Below are 22,143 nucleotides of genomic sequence, written 5' to 3' on the forward strand. Positions count from 1 at the left end.
GAATTTCCAAAACCGCGGACCGGGGAATGTACCGGGTGTACGGTTTTCTGCTCTCGCACCTAAGGACCGTTTCCTTGGAATTTCATCCGAATATAAGACAAGTACGACCACATGGGTGGAATGGGACACCCCTGGCTGAGTAACTAGCTTATCAGGGGAGCCTTGATGCCGGGAGACATGTGGATTCGCCGGGGTGGTGTCGGGGAGGACCCCTGGGCTTCCTGGCACAGTATGGTCTGGGACCTAACCTGTTGTTGGTCTGGGACCCCTCTCGTCGGCATATGGTAAACCTGTGTCCGCTTTGGAAATGCCTTGTCATGAAAGCTTGGAGGTCTCCCGACGTGGCTGATCCCCACGGGCTGGGTGATCCGGGTTAGTAATGTCGTGTGGGTAAATTGTACCCCCTCTGCAGAGGTTAACAAACTATTCGAACAGCCGTGCCCACGGTCATGGGCGGATGTGAGGTGATTCCTAGCGTAGTTTTGTTTGACTACTGCTTTGCGAAATTGCTGTTGTGGAATGGGTTCGATGTTTGAAAAACCTGCAGCTGATGGGATCAGCTAGGCCCGGGTGGCCGTTTGAAAGTTGTTGGCCCGGGTGGCCGTTTGGAAGCTGTTAGCCGGGTGCCAACCTTGAATCAATTCTAAAGACTGATACATTGCACATACTCCGACCGGACGAGACGCACTGTCTCATCCGTGTCGTTTGAGAAGCACTCACTTAGTTGTTTTCAGAAAAGAGTTCAAATAAAATCAATTGCAAAAACAACAGCCTTCCTTGAAGCCTGCATTAAACACTTATTTCCCATGGCTTGCTGAGTACTCCCGTACTCACCCTTGCTCTATATAAATAATCACCCCCCCAGTTGGTGAAGAAGATGAAGCGGATCCTGCTGATAAGGAGTTCTTCCAGGAGCAAGCCGGCTACGATGAGTTTTAGGGTTTCGGCCTAGTTCCCAAGTCGCGCCTGTGTTGTTTGGCCCAAGTCTTGGCTTCCGTTTCCCTTTTGTAATGCAGTTGTGAGCTCAGGATCTGTCCGCAGCCCAACATGACTGTATTCCTACTCTATAATAAAGAGACCTCTGTTGCTGTGATATTCCGTCTTCCTGTGATACCAGCACTGTTTCCTGGGACTGGTATCGATTAACAGGTTAATTTGGAGCGTCACGGGCTAGTTCCGGTCGGTACTAGTTCGGGGCGTGACAGTGGTCGTCACGCTGGCAGGAGATAGGGGGAGAGGAGGAGCGCGTCCGGAGATCGGACGGCTCACGGCGGCGCAACGGCGCCAGCGAGCGGCAGCGAGCCAGAGGGAGGGGACGGCGCCGGAGGCAAAAGGAGGAGAAGGTGAACTCATTCCACGGCTCGGATTAGGGCGCCGGGGTCGGAGGGGGCCGGCGACGGCGTCCGGCGGCGGCGGCGGGAGCGGCACGGCGCGGGCGCAGAGGCCGAGGCTAGCGACTGCGGCGACACTTCTGGGAGGTCCCAGGGGTCACGGGGATGGCGGCGGCGTCGGGAATCAAAGAGAGGAGGGAGGCCAACGGCGGTGCGCGACCGTGCGCACGACGGCGGTGGAAAGGACGGCACGGCGCAGGAGCAAAAGAGGAGGCCAGCGGGCGGAGCGACGGTTTTGGGGTGGCTCAAGGGGACTCAAGGAGGGTGGCGGCGCAAGGTACGGCGAGAGGAGAGAGAGGCCGACAGCGGCGGAAAATAGAGCCACGGCGAGGTGAGCAGCTAGAAGATGTAGGGGAAGGATTTAGGCTCGGGGCTCACCGGCAAGAGGAAATGACGTCGGCGGCGATTTTGTGGTGGGAGAGGGAAGGCCGACGGGGGAGTGCGGCCGGGATTTCCGAAGGCGGCGGCGAATCGGGACCAACGCGGTATCCGGAAATATGGGGACAGGGCAGGGCGGCACAGACGGGTTTTGCGGTGAGGTGGCAACGACCGTCGTTCGGCCAAGGAAGGAGAAGGACGCGGCGAGGATGGAACGACTCGACGGCGAGATGCCTCCGGACATGGAGCTCGACGCGGCGGCCAGGAGTTCCCATGGCGGCAGAGCTTCGCCGCTTGGGGGAAACGAAGCAAGGGGAGGAGGAAGCACGGGGTGGTTTTTATAGAGGGGGTGTGGGAGCGTCAAGGTCGGTTCGGGGGAGCATGCGAGCTGGCGCTCGGCCGGCGTTCACTGGCGACGTCGGCGTTTTCGTGGGCGGCACGAAACAGCGGATGGCGCGGATGCGTTGGGCAGTGGAGGCGGTGGATCGTGCGGTGGGAATCGAACCGCGAGCACGGGCTGGCACGGCTCGGCGTGGTCAAGGTGGGGCATGGCGACCTGGCGCGCGGCGTCAGGGGCACTCGCTACCATGGCGCTAGATGCCAAGCGGTGGAGGCAGGACGTCGGTTCGGGAGAGAAAAAAGGGAAAAGGAGGGAGAAAAGGGGAGCTTGCTCCATGCCGCTTTGGGAAAAAGGTGAAGGAGGAAGAGAGGGCGAGACCGAGCGCTGGCTCTCGCCCTTGGACGCATGCGCGCAGAGCAGCGGGGCCGAGCGGCAGCGCGGGCACGGGCGGCGTCGAGGCTAACGCGGCGGCGACCGAGCGTCGAGCGCGCGCGCGGGGGAAACCGACGGGCGAAATCAAACGGCGGCGGCGGAAATCGGCGCTAGGGAGAGGAGTTCGACGAGAGAGAGAGAGAGAGGAAGGAGAGGAGAGAGGCGCTGCTTCTCTCGCTCGGCGCGTGCAGAGCACGTGCGTGCGGGGAGGAGGAGGAGCGGCCGAGAGGAGACGATGGGCCGGAAAAGGGAAAAACGGCCCAACGACCAAGAGGGAGGTGAAATAGACTTTTTCAAGGGAATTTCTTCAAGGAATTTGAGGAGCATTTGACATTGGATTTGAATTCAAATTGGATATTTGAACTCAACAAAATATGGAGAAGCCAAGGAGGGGATTCAAAGAGCGAATTCGATACTTTCGGAAATGGGAAGGAATTTCGATGAGGCGTGATTTTCGATGTCGATGGGTGGTTGAAGTTCAAAGCGAGAATTGATATTTTAGGGATATATTTGTATTTGGCAGCTCAAGGATTATTTGAGAGGGAATCAAAAGGAGAAATCAATGTTCGGGGTGAAACAAAGGAGGTGGCGGTAGAATACGATAGATAAAGCGAGGGAGACGAGGAGAGGGGGACGCTTGGATGTTAGAGCTAGCTCAAGGAGGGAATTTGATTGGAGAGGTTTTAGGGTTGGAGTCTGGTTTTGGATTCCGGAATTAGGCGATATCTGTGGTTAGGGTTTCTACAGTGAAATCCGAATAGAAGGATTCAAACTTCGAGATTATTTTGGAACGGAAATTTTGAGGAGGTGATCTTTGATATCAGGGTATTGAGACAAGAGAGGGATTTTAAATTGAGATCTATGGCACAACTTAGACTCAACACTCAAAGAACTAAATTTTCGCAATTAGGATTTTTGTACATTAGCTTTTTAACGCCACGTGAAAAGCGGAGCGTTATATGAGCCAACTATCGCGGCAGCTGCAGACTGACAAGAGTTTCTTGCTCCTTGTGTCGAACATGACCATCCATGTTCTCTTGATGTGGCAGTATCTTCTTCTTCTTCCCTCGAATTCTCGCTCCTGCACCATGAAGCAGATGAGATGGGGATCGTCCATGCTTGCGACGGGGAATATTGGTTTGGCTTGTGGGAGGCCAGCGCAGGCATGGAGAGACCAGAGCTCGGTGGCGTCGACCATGGCGTCCATCGTCCAAACCATGTCGTCGTCGTCGTCCATCCTGAGTATCCAGGTCTTGATGATGAAGGCCTCCTTGGAATTGTCGCAGAAGGTTGTGCCGGGGAGGCCGCAGCAACAGCGGGAGATGATGTAGATGAACTTGAGCGCGGCGCCGCCGTCGGTGGCACAAACTCTTCGGTCCGTAATGGCGTAATCCCGCTTGTAGCCGTCGTCGGTTTCATCGGTGAGGGCCTCGGGGGGAAGTGGCACGAACCGCAGCTGTGGATTCTGGTCGAACACGTCGTCGCAGAGGATGATGCCGCGGTACAGGTCGGCCCAGCACATCCGCCGCTCGCTGACGGGGATGGCCATGTCAGTGATCCACGACGGCGGCTTGTCGGCTCTACCGACGAAGTGGGCGACCGGCGCCCGCGTGACGGTCCACTCGCCGGAGCGGAGAACGAGGAGCTCGGCGTCCCCCTCCTCCTCCAGCCCGTGGCCCTCTAGCACGGCGAGATCCACCACCACCATGTCGTCGTCGCCGCGGCGTAGGAGGCCGGTGGTCTTCTCATCCAGATGGTGATGAATCTGATGATGGTGGCGCGGCCAGGTTTCACTCTCTTCTTCATATGCTTGCCATTCTTCACATTCTTCATCGTCCGCTGCTTTGGTGACGTAGGCAGGGAGCAGCGACAGCGATGGCGGCTGTGGCGGCCGGGTCGGCGGCGACGGCGCCGGCGTTGTAGACGAAGTAATCGAGCACGCCGACATCGCCGTACCCGCGTCCTCCGTAGCTCAACCGGACGAGCACGGAGTCGCCGTGGGTAGCCACGACGATCAGGCTGGCGCCCCGGTGGATGCGCGGGAAGCAGTCGAAACATACGCGCGACGAAGCCGGCGGCGCATCGAGGAAGAGTGAGACACGGACGAGGTGGCCGCCGGAGGAGACGGAGGTCGTCTCGGTCTTGTCGTCCGGGGTGGACAAGGGTGGAGAGGAGTCGTCGCCGTTGCGGCTGAGTATCACACACCGTGGGTAGCCGGCGCCGGCGGTGACGCCGGTCCGCCGTCGGTTGGGTCTCCATGACCGTGGCGATCGAGAGGATATCGATCTCGATTTGATCTTCACGTACACGGAGATTTGCTTCGTCCGTTTTTTAATTTTTAAAACAAAAAACGCGGTTGGGTCGGACTACAATTGGTATCCACCTCCACTACTACACAAACCTAGATAGGTATCGGTTGGAAACCCGACTAGGTGCCGGATTTTTCAACCGACACTAAAAAAGTGGCACAGATGATAGAAATCAAAGGTGCCGGTTTGGAACCGGCATCTTTGAGATCCTAAAAATCCCAAAAAAAAAACTGGCTCAATACATCGGTTCGAATCGCAACGCCCCCCTTCACCCAACATTTAGTTCATAGAATTAATTGGCTTCAAGAATTCAAAAGGAAAAAGTACGAATTACCCCCCCCCCCCGAACTATCGTGGTCGACCGAATTACCCCCTAAATCCGAAAATCAGACATTGTTCACCCTCAACTTCTAATACCCGACAAATTACCTCCCCTCGGCCCAATCCAGAGCGGTTTTGTCATACATGGTGTACACAAACCTACAATTGGTATCCAACTCCACTACTACACAAACCTAGATAGGTGTCGGTTGGAAACCCAACTAGGTGCCGGATAACCTGAAAAGTGGCACAGATGATAGAAATCAAAGGTGTCAGTTCTAAAACGGACACCTTTAAGATCCCAAAAATCTAAAAGAAAAGTGGATCAATTCATCGGCTTGAATCGTGGTGCCCCCCTCACCCAATTTTACCCAACATTTAATTCATAGAATTAATTGGCTTCAAGAATTCAAAAACATCGATCCAAGAACATCAACACAAATGCAAAGCACAAAGAAGATGGAGAGGATGGACAACAGCCTCCGTGGAGAGGATGGAGCTGCAGATGAGCAACACAGCTCATCAGCAATGACAAAGAAGCGGATCCCGCAGCACGTTGGAAGGCGTCGTCTGCCGCCGCCACCACTATCGCTGCCTGCCTCCTACCGCCGCACGTTGCTGTCGTCATCTCCCCTCCCGCCGGATCTGGCGGAGGGGAGGGCACCACCCAAAACGCTGTCGCCTCTCCTCCCGCCGCAACACGCCATTGCCGCCGCCTACCTCCTGTCGCCACACGTAGCTGCCGTCGCATCTCCTCCCATTGGATTTGGCGGAGGGGGTGGCGCCGCCAGCCACTGCCGCCTCTCCTCCCATTGCCGTTGTTGTTGCGACTAAGAGTGCCGAAAGAGAGAGAGAGGGGGGAACCTAGAGAGAGAGAGAGAGAGCCAAGAGAGAAGGGTGGATGAGGAAGAGATGAGGAGGAGAGGATGCGGTGGATGAGAAGGTGTGGTGCGGTTCGGCTTGGCTCGATTTAAGGGTGGCGTTATTTTTAAAAAAGCCGATACCTATAATATATTATAAGTGTCAGTTTTTCATCTATATTATATGTGGAATGTGCCGGTTTATTTTTTAACCGACGCCTATAGTAAATGTGTTAGTTTTTTTGTGTTTTCAGCTCACAGAGGTGGAAGAAGATGAGTTAGCACAATTAGCTAAAAGAATAGCTACAGTATGGAAATTGCAAACAATTGTTATTTTTTTCTCGTTAATTAATCATAAAATATCCTAAAATAAAAACTATATTATACGAGAATTAAGCTGCTCGATTTAGCGCAATTAATCAACCAAACAGCAATGCACACAGTCACACACTTAATGTACTACAAAAAGTATTTCACACATTTTGCATGTCTGCTCTACATGCACAACAAACCGAACAGGCTTCACTAGCCTTAATCTCCATCAACAGCCATGGCTTCCTCAGACTCATTGGGAGCCCCAAAAGTGAACTGAGCCGGCGGCCATTATTGTCATAACAAAGCAAGCTATACGCTCTCAGCAAATCATCACGAGACAACTCCGGTATCTCTTGGAGAAGAGCCAAAATCTCCTTAGGAGAATTGACCTTGGAATTTTTGGCAGATGACTCGCATGAAGATTGCAATGAATCATTAGCGATGATATTATTTTTTGTTGCCACCTTATCATCGATGATCATCAGTGCCGGCTTTGTTACATCATTGTTGAACCCCCCATCATCAGAAGAATTAAAGCAGTGAGAGACCGTGCTAACAAAGTAAGCATATCCATAAGACAATTGAAGCGAGCTTGACTCATCGAGACGGCAGACTGACATCAATGTTTTGCTGCTTGTGTCGAGCATGATGTACCACGATTGCATTTTTCTTCCAATCTTGTGTTCTTCGGGCACTTGGAAGCATATGATATCAGGGTCATCCATGCTCACGATGGGGAATTGTGGATTGATGCGTGGGACGCCGGCGTAGGCGTCGAGGGACCAGAGCTCGGTGGCGTCGACCATGGCGTCCATGGTCCAATAAGCTGCCATGTCATCATCGTCGCCGTCCATATGTAGTGTCCATGTGTTGATGACGAAGACACCGCTGGAATGGTCGCACTGCGTTGCGCCGCGGCGGCCGCAGCAGCAGCGCGGGGAGACGTCGACGAGCTTCAGCACGGTTCCGCCATTGGTGACGCAGACCCTTCTCTTTGACATCTGGCATCTCCGTCGGTCTCGGTCGTCGGCGGGGGGCTCAATGGGGAGCGAGAAGTATCGCGGCCGGAGAGTCTCGTCGCCGTCGTCGAACATGTCGCAGAGGATGATGCCGCGACATAGGTCGACCCAGCACAGCCGCCGGTCGCCGACTGGGACGACCATGTCGGTTTCCCAGAAGGACAGCTCCTCGGCCTTGCCGTCGTCGTGGACGATCGGCGCCCGCACGACGCTCCACTCGCCGGAGCGGAGCACGAGGAGCTCGGCCTCCTTCGGCGCGTCAGCTTCACCCCCATCCTTCACGATGAGATCTGCCACCACCAGATCGGCCTCGGCCTCGCCGCGGCGCAGGAGGCCGGTGGTCTTCTCATCAAGATCGTGCGGCAACGGCGACGGAAGGGTCGTCTCTTCTCCATTGTAGTAAGCCGGGAGATGCACCAGCGACGGCGGCCGAGGCGGGTCGGCGGCGGCGGCGGCGCCTGCGTTGTAGAGGTACTTATCTATCGTGTCCGTGTGGTGCTCGTACCCTTCTTGGTAACTGAAGGACACAAGCACGAGCAGGGAGTCGCCATGGGCGGCGGCGACGCTCATGTAGGGTGGCCCTAGTGCCGGGTCGACGGGAACGGAGCAGGTGTAGCACACGCGCGACGCCGCCGGCGGCGCCCTGAGGTCTAGGGAGACACGCACGGTGTGGCCGCCGGAGGAGAGCGTGGCCGCCTCGGTCTTGGCATCCGCGGCGGCGGAGCAGGGATGGTTGACGTGTAGGTATTCGGCTTCACGGTCGAGGATCACCCACCGTGGGTAGCCGGCGCCGGCGCCACGGCCATCCGTCGGTTGGGTTTCCATGGACAAGGAGGGGCTGAGGAGGATGGATGGATGGATCGGTTCTATCGTTAAGCCGGAGAGAGTTAATTAGAGGACCTGTTGGTCCGTTTATAAAACACACAGGAAAGACGACGGTGAATCGGATACGGATCGATCATACAATACTACTACTCTCCCTCGTACTTACTACCGTATTCCAAAATTAAACTAACCAAGTACTCCCTCCGTCCCATAAAAAACTAATCTAGTACTGATGTGACACATTCTATTACTACGAATGTGGAGATACCTTTGTCTAAATTTATTATACTAGAATGTATCACATTCAGTTCTAGATTCGTTTTTTTTATGACGGAGGGAGTATGTTCCAAAATAAATTAATCTAGACGTGTTCCGTACTTTTGGAATTCAAAACCTGTACAAGTTGGTTTAGGAATTATCAACTGATCACACGGAAATAAGCGTCTATTGCTTAGTCATCAATTTATTCTTATATAGTGATGTCATACTATTATTATACTGGTACTTGTTTGTAATAAGAGTTAACAAGTAGTAAAAAGAAATATTTAACTCAGAACTTTAATATATATGTCTAATGTGTATGTCATGTGATCAAACTCATCCAACTTATATACAAATTAGATAAAAATCACTATGCAAAACAACCTTAGGGGGTTATATATATAAATGGTATTATAAAGTTTAGAGGGCTCAATATCCGATTTCAAAGTTCAGGGTGCTAGACAGTCTTCCATCCAAAGTTTTGGGGGGGGGTTATTTAGACTTTCTCCTAAAATGTATAAAACCTAGTGACACAGCCGCAGAGCTCGGAATCCTAATTAAAACATCTCTAAATATTTATTTCATCATCCGTCTACCAATTCGATCACATATATTATACAATTCGATCACATATATTATATTTTGGATAATGGGAAGATTGCCATTAGTAAATGAAACAAAACCTAGCCTCCACTACCAGAAACCTGAATTTTCATTAGTGCGTAGGATTTTTATGAGGGATAAAAAAGAACCGACGAAAAATTGAATAAACTTTGGCGGATCTGCACCATACCGAAAAGGATTAAACCAGGGGGCTTAATTAACACCGTCACGAAAAAGAATTAACATGGTGGTTTCATTTATATCCGTGGCGTTGCACGAACCTAACAATAGCATCATTTCCTTGGCGGTGGTTTCCACCAAGAAAATAATCACGGGTGGCTGACCACCAAGAAAATTTATTTTCCTTGTCGCTCTACTCGTGAGTGTTTTAGCGTGGCGGCTTGCCGACACAAAGTATATCCCTAGCGTTTTTTATAGTTTTCATGACAGTTTTCCACACTCACGAAAATTATTTGTGTTTCTGCCTTTCTGGCAGATCTGCTTACATCAGGATGCACACAATCAAAAAGGAGGAAAAAAAACTCAAGCCACCGGACAAAAACACAAAGTTGAAAACAACGCCTTTAAGAAGGAACCGTCGTCTTGTGTTTAATTAAGTATAAGCACGCCCAGGAAAAAAACATAGATTAATTATTGATCAAAAGTACAATTCATCACAATGAAATAAGTTCAACCACGTTGCATGTTTGCTGTGCAAAGAGAGCAGATAGAACAATCTTCACTACTCTTGATTTCGATCAATAGCCATTTCTTCCTTAGACTTACCGGGAGGCCCAAAAGCGATCTAAATCGGTGTCGGCCAATGTCATCGCAAAGAATACTATACGCTCTTAGCATATCATCGCAGTCCAATTCAGGAACCTCTTCTAACGCCGCCAAGATCTCCTCAGGAGAAGCTACTACTCCCTTTGACATCTGAGAATGTTTGGTAGATGACTCCCGCGACGAGGAAGATCGCAATGAATTACTACTGACGATACAACTTACTGCCGGCTTGTCAGTGACAATCAGCGGCCTCTTTGCAACATTGCTACAAGCTCCAATGGAAGTGAAGTAATTTGAGATCTTGCTGGGGAAATAAGTGAGCCAAGAATATGGCTGCCACGACGTGTCTGACTCATCGTACTGGCTCACTGATAATATTTTCTTGCTCCTCATATCGAACATGACCCTCCACTTTCCCCTATCAGAAAATGATATTTCCGGTTGGTACTCCTCTTGCACCACGAAGAAGACGAGGCGCGGATCATCCATGATCATGAGAGGGTATTCCGGTCTGACGCGCGGGAGGCCATGGCCAGTGTAGGCGTCGAGGGACCAGAGCTCGGTGGCGTCGACCATGGCGTCCATCACCCATCTCATATCGTTCATCTTTAGCGTCCATGAGCTGATGACGAAGGCGTTGCGGGCGTTATTGCATGTGGTGGCGCCTAGATCGCCGCAGCAGCAGCGGGGCGAGACGTCGAGGAATCTCAGCTCGCCGCCGTTGTCGGAGACCCAGAAGCTTCGCTTCTGCCGCGGGCACATCCGCGGGTTGATGGAGTAGTCGCCGCGGCCGTTGTCGAATTTGGCGGCGGGGGCATCGACGGGGAGGGAGACGTATCGCAGCTGGGGAATTTCGTCGAACAGGTCACATACGATGATGCCGCGATACAGGTCGACCCAGCAGAGCATCGTGTCGCCGATGGGGACGACGAGGTCGGATTTCCAGCGGGACACCTCCTCGGCCTTGCCGTCGTCGTGGACGACGGGCGGCCGCGTGAGGGTCCACTCGCCGTCCGAGCGGAGCACCAGGAGCTCCTCCGGCGTCCCGCCGTCCTCCTCCTTCGCGATGAGCTCCGCCACCACCACGAGATCGCCGTCGTCGCCGTCGCCGCGGCGGTGCAAGATGCCGGTGGTCTTGACACCCAGATCGCGGACCCACCGCTTGGGGGCCGCCCAACGCCGATACCCACGACCACGATAAGTTTCTTCTCCACCATCATCTTCCTTATCTTCTTCATCATCATCCTCTTCCTTTTGCAATGTCTACCAGTAAGTCGGGAGCAGCGACAACGACGGCGGCCGTGGCGGGTCAACGGCGGTGGCGGCGGCGCCGGCGTTGTAGAGGAAGTAGTCGACCCCGATGTCGTTGTCGTAGGCGCGCCCTTTCCGATATTGCATCCGGAGGAGCAGGGAGTCGCGGTGGACGGCGACGACACGCATCGAGGGGAACCGTCTATCGCCTCCGCGGCTGCCGCTTGGGACGCAACGGAAGCGTAGGCGTGACACCGCCGGCGGCGCCTTGAGGAGGAAGGAGACGCCGACGTGATTTCCGGCGGAGGAGCGGGAGGCCGCCTCGGTCTCGGTGTCGGTGACCTTGCTAGCGGCGTCGGCGGTGAAGCAGGAGTTAGGGTCGTCGCCGCCCTCGTCCTCGTCCTCGAGAGGAACGTGTTCGGCGAGGATGACCCACTGAGGGTAGCCGCCGCCTCCCGCCGGCGATGGGCCGCCGGAATTATTAGGAAGCGTCGCCGCCGTCGGTTGAGCCTCCATGGGCGCGCGGCGGCGAGATGATCGGCGGAGAAAGATGGATGTGGTAATCCGTATTTACACTGGTTGGTTTGGTGTGGGGCCCACGGAGTTTATGTAGACGGGGCTTCGTTTTGGATTAATTTACGAACTTACTATACTTGAGTTTGACTAGGAATCGAAAAACAGATTTGCTTGCGTGTACGTAGAACTCGTTTTGTGTCCTAAATTATAAACCTATACTTTCCCATTTTTTTACGAGAATAGGACAATATGCCACCACTTTATTCGGTGGGTTTCGACAAAATTCCACCTAATACATTGCAAAAGATAAAATACCACTCAATAGACTACTTTCAGTATATTTTACCACTTTAGAGGTTTTTAGGACTAAAATACTCCTATCTATGGATAGAGAGGAAGAGGGAGGACCGAGAGAGGAAGAGGGAGGAGCGGGGAAGTTTGAGTTGGATGACACTCAAGCTCGCTGGCGGCGGGCGGCGAGCACACGGGGGCGGGCTGCAATGGGCAGACGGAAGGAGGAAAACGGTGGCGACGAGGGAGGAAGACGGCGGCTGCGATGAGGGAGGAAGACGGCGACTGCGATGGGGGAGGAAGACGACGGCGCTGATCAGGGAGGACAGCGACGGCGATGTGGGAGGAGGGCAACGCCGACGGGAGGGAGGAGGAGGCGACGACGACGACGACGGGGAGGGCTCTCCAACGCTGCCCGTGCGTGTGCTCGCAGCTCGCCTCCGACGCTGCCTACGGGCGCTCACCGCCTCCGGCACCGCCCACACGTGCTGACCGCTCGCGCTTAGCACTCATCGGCGACGAGAACGGACGCTGCCGCCTTCAACGTTCGCCGGTGCTCCCCTCCCCCTCCCCTCTCTTCCTCTCTCTCCAGGGTTGGTTTTAAAACCTCTCAAAGTGGCAAAATATCCTAATTAAAGATAACCTATTGAGTGGCATTTTATGCTTTGCATCGTATTGGGTGGTATTTCGTCGAAACCCACCAAATGGAATGGCGTATTGTCCTTTTTCTCCTTTTTACACGGTCTTTAGCGATATCCTTTAACTATTAATGTATTTCATATTATATTATTAGCAACTATATAAATTAGTGTCACATGAAAGAATAATTTCACAAAGCTACATATTTTATGGTCCAAGTTGCAGAAAACAACACATTTTGACACTTGACACTTAACTACATACTCTATTTTTTTTGTTTGACGTTCCAGTTCATACTCAAAAGGTGTTTTTTTTTGTTTGACGCTCGCAGTTCAGAAGCCCTCCTCCCGTCCGCAAATTTCCCCTCTCCCCCCTGCAGAGACGAAACGTATCAGTGCAAAGGGATAAGGGTGAAGGGCAAACAAGTCAATTCACAGCTTCCTTAATTTAATCGAACCGGTCGGCAACGTCAAACAAAAAAAACTGGAGGGAGTATATTTTATATTGAAGTTTTAGAAAATTACACTATCAATGAGCAGGTCCACCCGCAAGATGATATGGTTGTTCCTCCTAGAATGTTGATTTGGGAGCTTCTTCCTAAGTGAAACATTTGCGATGCCACGTCCACATCCTAAATATATGTAGATAAAAAATTACGTTATCTCACATGTGGATGCATTCGTCGATAGTGTGGTTTTGTGAATGCAACTTCAATACCAAAATATACGTTGTTAAGTGTCAAGTGTCAAAAGTAGTAGTACTCCAATTTACAATTCCACACAATACAACCGTACGTTCAGCACACAATTAATCTACTACCACCAGCAAAAGTACTCCAATTGTACACCAAGAGTTTCAAGCATGTAAATGTTGCATGTTTGCTGCACATGCAGAGCAGATGGAACTAGCTTCTCTACTCTTGATTTCTATCAATAGCCATTTCTTCCTCAAACTCATTGGGAGGCCCAAAAGAGATCTAAACCGGTGTTGACCAATGTCATGACTAAGAATGCTATATGCCTTCAGCAAATCATCACAACCCAAGTCAGGTATCTCTTCAAGCGCCGCAAAGATCTCCTCATCAGAAACTTGTACCTCTGATGACACCACCTTCAAACCTTTGTGAGATGACTGCGGTAAATAATTAGTGACGATGAGATCGTTAATGCTTGTTGTCGCATTATGACTTGTATATTTGCCATTAGAATTGAAGTAATCAGAGATCATGCTAGGAAGGTAATCATCTCCATAATGTACCCCCCAAGTTTGACACTGGGACTCATCGTAGTAGCGAATTGAGAGTAGTTTCTTGCTCTTCATGTCGAAGATGATCTTCCATATTGTCCTTTCGCAGTGGAAGCATGACTCCCAGTGTTCCTTGCAAACCATGAAGCAAATGATGTGTGGGTTGTCCATGCTAACAATGGGGTATACTGGTCTCAGGCGTGGTGGGCCGGCGTAGGCGTCGAGGGACCAGAGCTCGGCGGCGTTGACCATGGCGTCCATCGCCCATGTCGTCGACGTCGTGTCGTCGTCGTCGTTCATCATGAGTGTCCATGTCTTGATGACGAACGCGCCGCTAGAGTTGTGGCAGAGGGTGGTGGCGCCTGGGCTGCCGCAGCAGCAGCGCGGCGAGACGTCGATGAACTTCAGCGCGGCGCCGCCGCCGGTGACGCAGACGCTCCGGTTTCTCTCCGGGTATCCTCGTGGGTTGATCGCGTACTCTCCGCCGTCGTCGTCGTCGAATTTCTTGGCGGGAGCCTCGACGGGGAGTGACGTGTACTTTAGCCGGCGGGGACGACTTTCGTCGAACAGGTCGGAGGCGGAGAGGAGGATGACGCCACGGCATAAGTCGACCCAGCAGAGGAGCGTGTCGCCCACGGGGACGACCATGTCGGTTCGCCAGCGGGACACCTCCTCGGCCTTACCGTCGTCGTGGATGATCGGCGCCCGCGTGACGGTCCACTCGCCAGAGCGGAGCACGACGAGCTCGGCATCCTCCGGTGTGTCGTCGGTGTCGCCCTTCTTCACGGTGAGCTCCGCCACCACGAGTTCGCCGTCGCGGCGGCGGCGACGCAGGAGGCCGGTGGTTTTCACGTCCAGCCAGTGCTGCCGCCGCGCGTGGGTCGGGAGCAGCGTCAACGTCGGCGAGTCGGCGGCGCTGTAGACGAAGCGATCGAGCTGACCATTGTATGTCATCTGGAGGAGGAGGGAGTCGCCGGCGGCGGCGACGACGCACAAGAATGGCTTGTCGCATCTGGCTCTCTCTCTCTCCCGGTGCCGGTGCCGCACGGCGGGGAGCAGCGGAAGCATACGCGCGACGCCGCCGGCGGAGCCACGAGGCGGCGGAAGTAGACGCGGACGAGATGGCCGTCGGAGGAGCGGCAGGCTGCCTCGGTGTTGATCTTGACGTCGGCGGCGGAGCAGCGGGAGTCGTCCTCGCCGTCGTCGTCCTCTTTGTCGTCGTGAACGGCTCGCTGCTCGAGGATCACCCACCGTGGGTAGGCACCGCCGCCTCCGCCTCCGGTCGCCGACGAAGCACCAGGAGACGGTGTCGCCGTCGATTGGGTTTCCATGGGCGGCGAGCAGATTGATCGATCGGTTAGTCACGCAGATCGCGTGCAGTTCGTCCTTAATTAACACGGTAGATCCACGGAGTTATAAAACCTAGACATGTTTCGTTTTGGACTCAACAAAAAAAACCTGAAATGAGTTTGATTAGGAATAACGTGAAATTTAAATCGAGAAGTCTCTCGTTTTAGTCCTATCACGCGACACGACTCACAACCATTCGATCTTCTTCACTAGTCTGTAGCTTTCTCTACTTTTTATCACAGGGAGGCCCACATGCACATAGCAGGAGCAGGAGAGAGAGAAAAGAGAGATGTTATACTACACATCTTCCTTTTTTGTTATTAAGTGATACATGTTTTTTTTCTTCTTATAAAATATTGTCTTAAATTACTTATTTGATCTACGATCCGATTATATCTTTGTGCTCATTGCATCTTCGTAACAAGATCTTACATGATTATATTATGATGAAAAAATATTTATGTTTGTAAATTATTTTTATTATATATGTAAGTTACTTTTATCATATATATAAATTACATTCAAATTTGATTAAATTACTTCTTATATATTCGTAATGCTCCGAGTTGATTACCTTTATTATTGTTTTTAGTCAATTCCATAATTTATCCTGATTAAATTAAATTTTTAGATAGACTCACATTTTTATCCCTACAACAGATTTACTTATAATGTTGTACTAACAACTTACTTCTATTTTATGCTAAGTTACTTTTATGATTTATGTAAATTACTTTCAGATTTTATTGAACTTACTTTCACAAATGTATTTACTTGAAAATATTCTCTACACTGCTTATGAATTTACTCCACAGTCTCTCACTACAACTTAGTCATAATATACTTACTTCTAATGTTATAGAGAGTTCTATTGCATAACTAACTTACTTTTACAATTTAAATGAATTATTTTTAAATTAATAATATGTTTGAATATAAAAATAAATTTAATAAAGCCTAAAAGTAATTTACATATATTATGGAAGTAACTTAAAACAAAAAGAAAGTAACTTTGTCACGACATTAAAAGTAAATCTATTATGAAGGTAAAAACATGAGTCTATATAGAAATTAAATTTAATTAGCACAAATTATGTTATTAACTAAAAATGATTATAAAATAAACAACTCACAACATTATGAATGTATGAGAAGTAATTTAGTAAAATCAAAAAGTAACTTATACATATATAATAAAAGTAATTTACAACATAGATATTTCTTTTATAAAAATATAGTCACATAAGATCTTGTTCTAAAGATTTAATTGCAACGAACGTAATGGTGTAATTCAAGAGAAAATTCTATAAGAAGAAAAAAATGCATGCAATTTTAGGTGTACTAGTAGCAACTAGGTATGAGATTGGGATAGCTGGTTATGACAATCCAGCGCACGGCCTCGTTGTAGACACGTCCTAGAAATAATGCGGCTCCATCACGTTTAACTTTTCCACATTATTTTTGTATATAGTCCAAGATAATGACTACAAAATGTTGCCTTGAGACGTACTCCCTTTGTCCCACAAAAATTCCAACCCTAGCTTCCCAAGGTGGATATAAGAGGAGAGACAAAGGACCAAAATGGCCCTAATTAATAGCAAAGTTATATTGATGAGCGGGTATATGAGGGGTATTGAAGAGATAAAGCTTCTCGATTTACAGATTGATGGTAGGTAGGAAGGTAGAAGCTGGTTTATTTTAGGACAAATTTCAAACACTAAAAGTTGGTTTATTTTGGGACGGAAGGAGTACTGTAATATGGTAGCCCACGAGCAGCATTTTAAATCGATTGATACGACATTTAGCTATCAGTCTCTCATACAATTAATAGTGGGCTGTATTGATTAACAGCAATTACATTGCATATGACAACAAATAGCTAGTTCTTGCTTGAACAATTTGTACCTGGAGATAGTGGGGAGATAGCAGGTATAGTTGGAGATTTAAAACCTTGCTCATGAATGAGCTAGTGTAATGCTAAAAGAACTATTAGGTGATAGGCGTTGTGTGGAGATTGTAAAGCAATACGGGGAGACTAGCGGACGGTTTCCCACCTATACCGTTGGAGTATTTTCGCTGGCGGTGATCGTGTGTGGCCGCCAAAAAAAATGTTGACGTAATGAAAAATCGATATTGTAGTAGTGAAGGAACACAGTTCAGCAGAACCAACGCAATCCAACAGTTAATTTAAATCAAATATTTCAATCAATCATGATGTAAGTCATTTGTTGTACTTGTACATGTAGAGTAAATGTTTTGATAAGCCTTGATTTCTATCATCAACCATTTCTTCCTTAGACCCATTGGGAGCCCGAGAAGAGACCTAAATAGGCGGCCATTGTCACGGCAAAGAATGATATACGCTTTCAGCAAATCATCACAAGCATGATCGGGAATCGCTTCGAGCGCCACCAAGATCTCCTCGGGAGAAGCTATCCTTGACACCTGCAGATGTTTGGCAGATGACTCCGGTGACAAAAATTGCGACTGATTACCGTTGATTTCAGTTGTAATTGTTGATGGCTTGCTGACGACCTACTGGTGGCTTTGTAACACCATTGTTGCTACTATGGTTTGTGTATAAAGTGGAGATCTTGCAAGGAATGTAAGTGTGTCCATAAGATGGCTTTTGTTGGTAAACATCATTATCATATCGGCATACTGACAGCAATGTCTTGTCCTTCGTGTTCATCATGATCTTCCATATCGTCACGTTGACGTAGAAAAGCAGATGACGTCAGAGTCGTCTATGCCGACGATAGGTGCTCTGGGGTGATACGTGGGATGCTGGCGTAGGCGTCGAGGGACCAGAGCTTGGTGGCGTCGACAATGGCGTCCATGGTCCACTCCATGCCGTCGTCGTCGTCGTTCATCCTTAGCGTCCATGTGTTGATGACGAAGGCGTTGCTAGAATGGTTGCACAGGGTGGTAGCATGCGGCTGCCATCGTCGCCGGTGGTTGTAGGGTTTCGATGAGTGGCGGCGAGAGGCTGACTTGTGCTCAGGGCTCGACGGAACTCTGATTTTAATTACGCCTTATTCGGATATATAGGACAGGACCGAAATGCTTACATGCATCTCGCCCGAAATTTTCGGTTTTTTACATTTTTTTGAATTTGCTCATATTTTATTCAAATTTATTCAAAAATCAGTCAAAATTTCAAAAAAATTCGCACGAAAAAAATCCAAAATTTCGATTCTTTCACCCACCTGCGGCAGAAATCTTAGTTTCAAAATTTCAAACCTTGGGTACAGTACCTCGAGATACTTTTGGCTGGACCGGAGCAAATCTCTTGTTTATTTGTTCCTCTCCTCCCCCACCTCTTTAATCTCTGATTTGTTCATAATGTTTCGTCCCTTGCATTTGCATTTGCATTTTGTTGTATAATTACTGTCTGAAATAGTTGTATGAATCCGATTGTGTATAACCCCTCAAAATGTACATATATGTGTATTAGCAACAAGGATGGAAATTTCGGAAGAATTTTGCCCCTCTCCTGCAAGCAAATATTTTGAGCAAACTTTTTGGATTTTTTTCAAATTTGTGAATTTGGTCATAATTTATTCAAATTCAATAAAATTTATTAAAATTTCAAAAAAAATCATTCGAAATATCTAAAAAAATTTCCCGAAATTTCAGAATTGGTGCCCACCGAAATTTTTTGCCTTTCCAAGAGGAAAACCCAGTTTAGAAATGGATTGTCATGCGTCTCTGAAAATGTTTGCATCTCTTGAATTATATCTGTAATAATTGCTATGTAATTATATAGTCGTGAGATGTCAATCTCATGTTTTTCTTTGACGTTTTCCGGCCAGTCGGAGAGTCAGGCGGTGGCGCGGTAGTGGTAGGGGATCGGGCTTGCGGTGGCAGAATGCTTGAAGGGAACGGGAGGAGAGGAGTTAGGATTAAGGGCTTTGCACGAATCTTAAAGCATATCTAACAGTCCAAAATTCGAAAGATGAGATGTGGGATTTTTTATCAATAGACTAGTAATCATGCACGTGCAACGCACGTTACCTAGTATATGTTACAAGACAAAAATATATAAATTCATTTCAATTTCCATGGACAATAGTAGTTATAAACTGATAACATCCTCCTAAGCCACTGACGTTTATGTGATATTGATAAGGAACTTCTTTTAGTGCAAGCAAATTGCCCTCCTTGGTTCTCATTTTGTTTGAATTGTCATTTTCAAAATGAAATTATAAGAACTGCTGACCTTCACTCTCATTTCATTCATAACAAAAAAATTGTTAATATCAACATTTGTTTCCATAACAAAATCATCACAAGTCATGCTAAAGAGTTTTTACATTAACCAATGAACACAAGCCTAATGTCTTATCAAGGCAACCTAGCAGTTGCTGCTACAGAAGCCATAGAAGCACGGTTAGCATTTCATTTATCAATAGATATATATGTACACGGTCCCTTTTGTTTATCCGTAAACCACTGTAGCAGGGCTAAAACAAGTAATTGTGTTGCTTTTGGTCAGAGTCCTCTATATGCTACTTGTTGCGTTTCAGAATTTTATTGGCTGTTATTGAACAACCTTCTATTACGAGCTAATTAAGTGTTTCCTACGACGTGCTGGCAGCTTTGGATTCGTTTGTCGTTTGATGTGCATCCCTTGTTCGGACTTCGGAGGGCTGTTTGTCACCAGCAGATTCTCTTCTGAATTCTAATGGAGCAGATTCATATATATGTCCGGTATACGATCTCGAAGTATCAGTTCGTCCAGTAATTAAGTTACACAATTAGACTGATGATTGTTTTGCCTCATATTGTTAATGTACTGTTACAGAAAATTAATATATTTGGCAAACAAAAATGTATGCATGGACTGTTAAAAAAAGAGTTATTCTTTTTTTTAAAAAAAACATGTATCTACGGCCTGCAATAATTGATGCTTTACCTCAGCTGATCGCTTGGATAATACTTATATATAATTTAGATATCCCGTTACAACGCACGGGCGTATGTTTGCTAGTTATATACATGCATGTAAGACTGCAAATTACGGTGTATCATCATGCAAATCTTGATAAATTGGATTTTTGTTTCTTGAAATGACCTATATGGGACATGGGACAATTATATATTTATATGTTGTCACTGCACTATTTTTTTTTAGTCTGAACTTTGATTAATAGTTATTTGAATGGAATTTTCGGGCACTATGTTTTTTCTACCTTAATATTAGGTCACTTTATATCTAAGCAGTTAGTAAAAAAAATAAACAGTCAGTTTTTTTCTACCTTGACAACCCCAAGTTCGTAATAAATATTGGCATCGGTCTTTTCAAAGTGTAATAAAAACAACAAATAAGGAACTTAATTCAGCAGAATTAGCACAGTTAATCCCACAAGTGTATACAAGTACCACTATAACAAATATTTTAATCAATCATGTTATAGGCCATCAGTTGTACATGCACTGCAGACGGGACAATCTCGACAAGCCTTAATTTCTATCAACAGCCACTTCTTCCTCAGACTCATTGGGAGCCCAAGAAGAGACCTAAATAGGCGGCCATTGTCACGGCAAAGAATACTATACGCTTTCAGCAAATCATCGCGAGAAAGCTCAGGAATCTCTTCAAGTGCTACCAATATCTCCTCAGGAGCCATCCTTGACACCTGCAGATGTTTGGCAGATGGCAAAGATTGCGACAGATTATTACCGTTGATTTCGGTTGTGATCGTCGTCGTTGCCTCGCAGATGATGGCCGGTGGTGGCTTTGTAGCAAAATTGTTTGGAATGTAAGTGTGTCCATAAGATGGCTCTCGTTGGGAAATATCATCATCGTATGTGCATACTGATAGCAGTGTCTTGTTCTTGGTGTCCATCGTCATCTCCCATGTCGTTCTTTCGAAATAGGGTTTCCCCTGTTTGTGATTGTATGGCTCGGTCACGAGGAAGCAGATGACGTCAGCGTCGTCTGTGCTGATGACAGGGTACTCCGGGATGACACGTGGGATGCCGGCGTAGGCGTCGAGGGACCAGAGCTCGGTGGCGTCGATCATGGCGTCCATGGTCCATGACAACATGGTGTGGTCGCCGTCGCCGTCGATCCTGAGTGTCCAGATGTTGATGACGAAGGCGTGGCGAGAATGGTCGCAGAGGGTGGCGCCGGGGTCGCCGCAGCAGCAGCGGGGGAAGACGTCGATGAACTTGAGCTCGCCATCAGGCATCTCCGCGTGCTCTCGTCGTCGCTGTCCTCCTCGAATTCGCCGGCGGGGGCCTCCACGGGGAGCGGCACGTACTGCAGCCGCGGGGGAATTTCGTCGAACAGGTCGTCGCCGCAGAGGATGACGCCGCGGTACAGGTCGACCCAGCAGAGCCGCCGGTCGCCGACGGGGACGGCCATGTCGGTCTCCCAGTAGGAGAGCTCCTCGCCCTTGCTGCCGTCGTGGATGATCTCCGCCCGCGTGACGCTCCACTCGCCGGAGCGGAGCACGAGGAGCTTGACCTCCTCCAGCTTGCTGCTCTCGCTCTCCCTGGTGGTGATGAGCTCCGCCACCACGAGGTCGTCCTCGCCGTGGCGGCGGCGGCGGCGGCGGAGGAGGCCGGTGCTATCTGCGTCCAGCTGGTGCACCTTCGGATCCTGACGCCGCCTTCTTTCGTCCTCGTCCAATGGATCCCAGTAGGACGGGAGCAGCGACAACGACGGCGGCCGTGGTGGGTCATCGTCGTCGCCGTCGTCGTCGGCGGCGGCGTAATTGTAGACGAAGTAATCGATCCCGAATTCGTCGTAGCCTTCCTTGTCGTAACGCATCTCGAGGAGCACTACGGAGTGGTCGTCGTGGTCAGCGACGAGGTCCATCGAGGGTCCGTCCTTGCCGCACGGGGAGCAGCGGAAGCTCACACTACGCCGGACCAGGTCATCTCTGACGGGCCCAAACCCTCACCTTTGACGGGTTTGGTCTTGGTCAGTGATTAGTGGTCACTGATGACAAAATCACCTGTGACGGATGAAACACCCGTCACAGATAACCCATCTCTGAC

The 22,143-nt window shown here is 49.3% G+C and overlaps 2 protein-coding genes across 2 annotated transcripts; both read right to left on the reverse strand.

Annotated features, from left to right (window-relative positions):
• Positions 1–9,744: 9,744 nt before the first annotated feature.
• On the reverse strand, positions 9,745–14,736 carry LOC136353969 (uncharacterized). Its single transcript, XM_066305414.1, has 3 exons — positions 13,558–14,736; positions 11,155–11,493; positions 9,745–11,091 (listed from the first exon to the last, which is right to left on the reverse strand). Exons 1-3 carry the CDS (start codon positions 14,734–14,736, stop codon positions 9,745–9,747), a joined length of 2,865 nt encoding a protein of 954 aa, XP_066161511.1.
• A 5,715-nt stretch (positions 14,737–20,451) lies between these two features.
• On the reverse strand, positions 20,452–22,143 carry LOC9270068 (uncharacterized). Its single transcript, XM_015761270.3, has one exon. The coding sequence runs from the start codon at positions 21,959–21,961 to the stop codon at positions 21,158–21,160; it is 804 nt and encodes a 267-aa protein (XP_015616756.1). The 5' UTR covers positions 21,962–22,143; the 3' UTR covers positions 20,452–21,157.

The sequence above is a fragment of the Oryza sativa genome, chromosome 11 (assembly GCF_034140825.1).
Source record: "Oryza sativa Japonica Group chromosome 11, ASM3414082v1".
Lineage (NCBI taxonomy): Eukaryota > Viridiplantae > Streptophyta > Magnoliopsida > Poales > Poaceae > Oryza > Oryza sativa.

Coding starts and splice junctions, on each gene's coding strand:
- LOC136353969 (XM_066305414.1), bottom strand. CDS start 14,736: ATGACATACAATGGTCAGCTCGATCGCTTCGTCTACAGCGCCGCCGAC. Junction 11,494..13,557: donor GTTGTGATGATTTGCTGAAG/GCATATAGCATT, acceptor GTTCCTCTCGAG/GACGAGGACGAGGGCGGCGA. Junction 11,092..11,154: donor CCGGCGCCGCCGCCACCGCC/GTTGACCCGCCA, acceptor ACATTGCAAAAG/GAAGAGGATGATGATGAAGA.
- LOC9270068 (XM_015761270.3), bottom strand. CDS start 21,961: ATGGACCTCGTCGCTGACCACGACGACCACTCCGTAGTGCTCCTCGAG.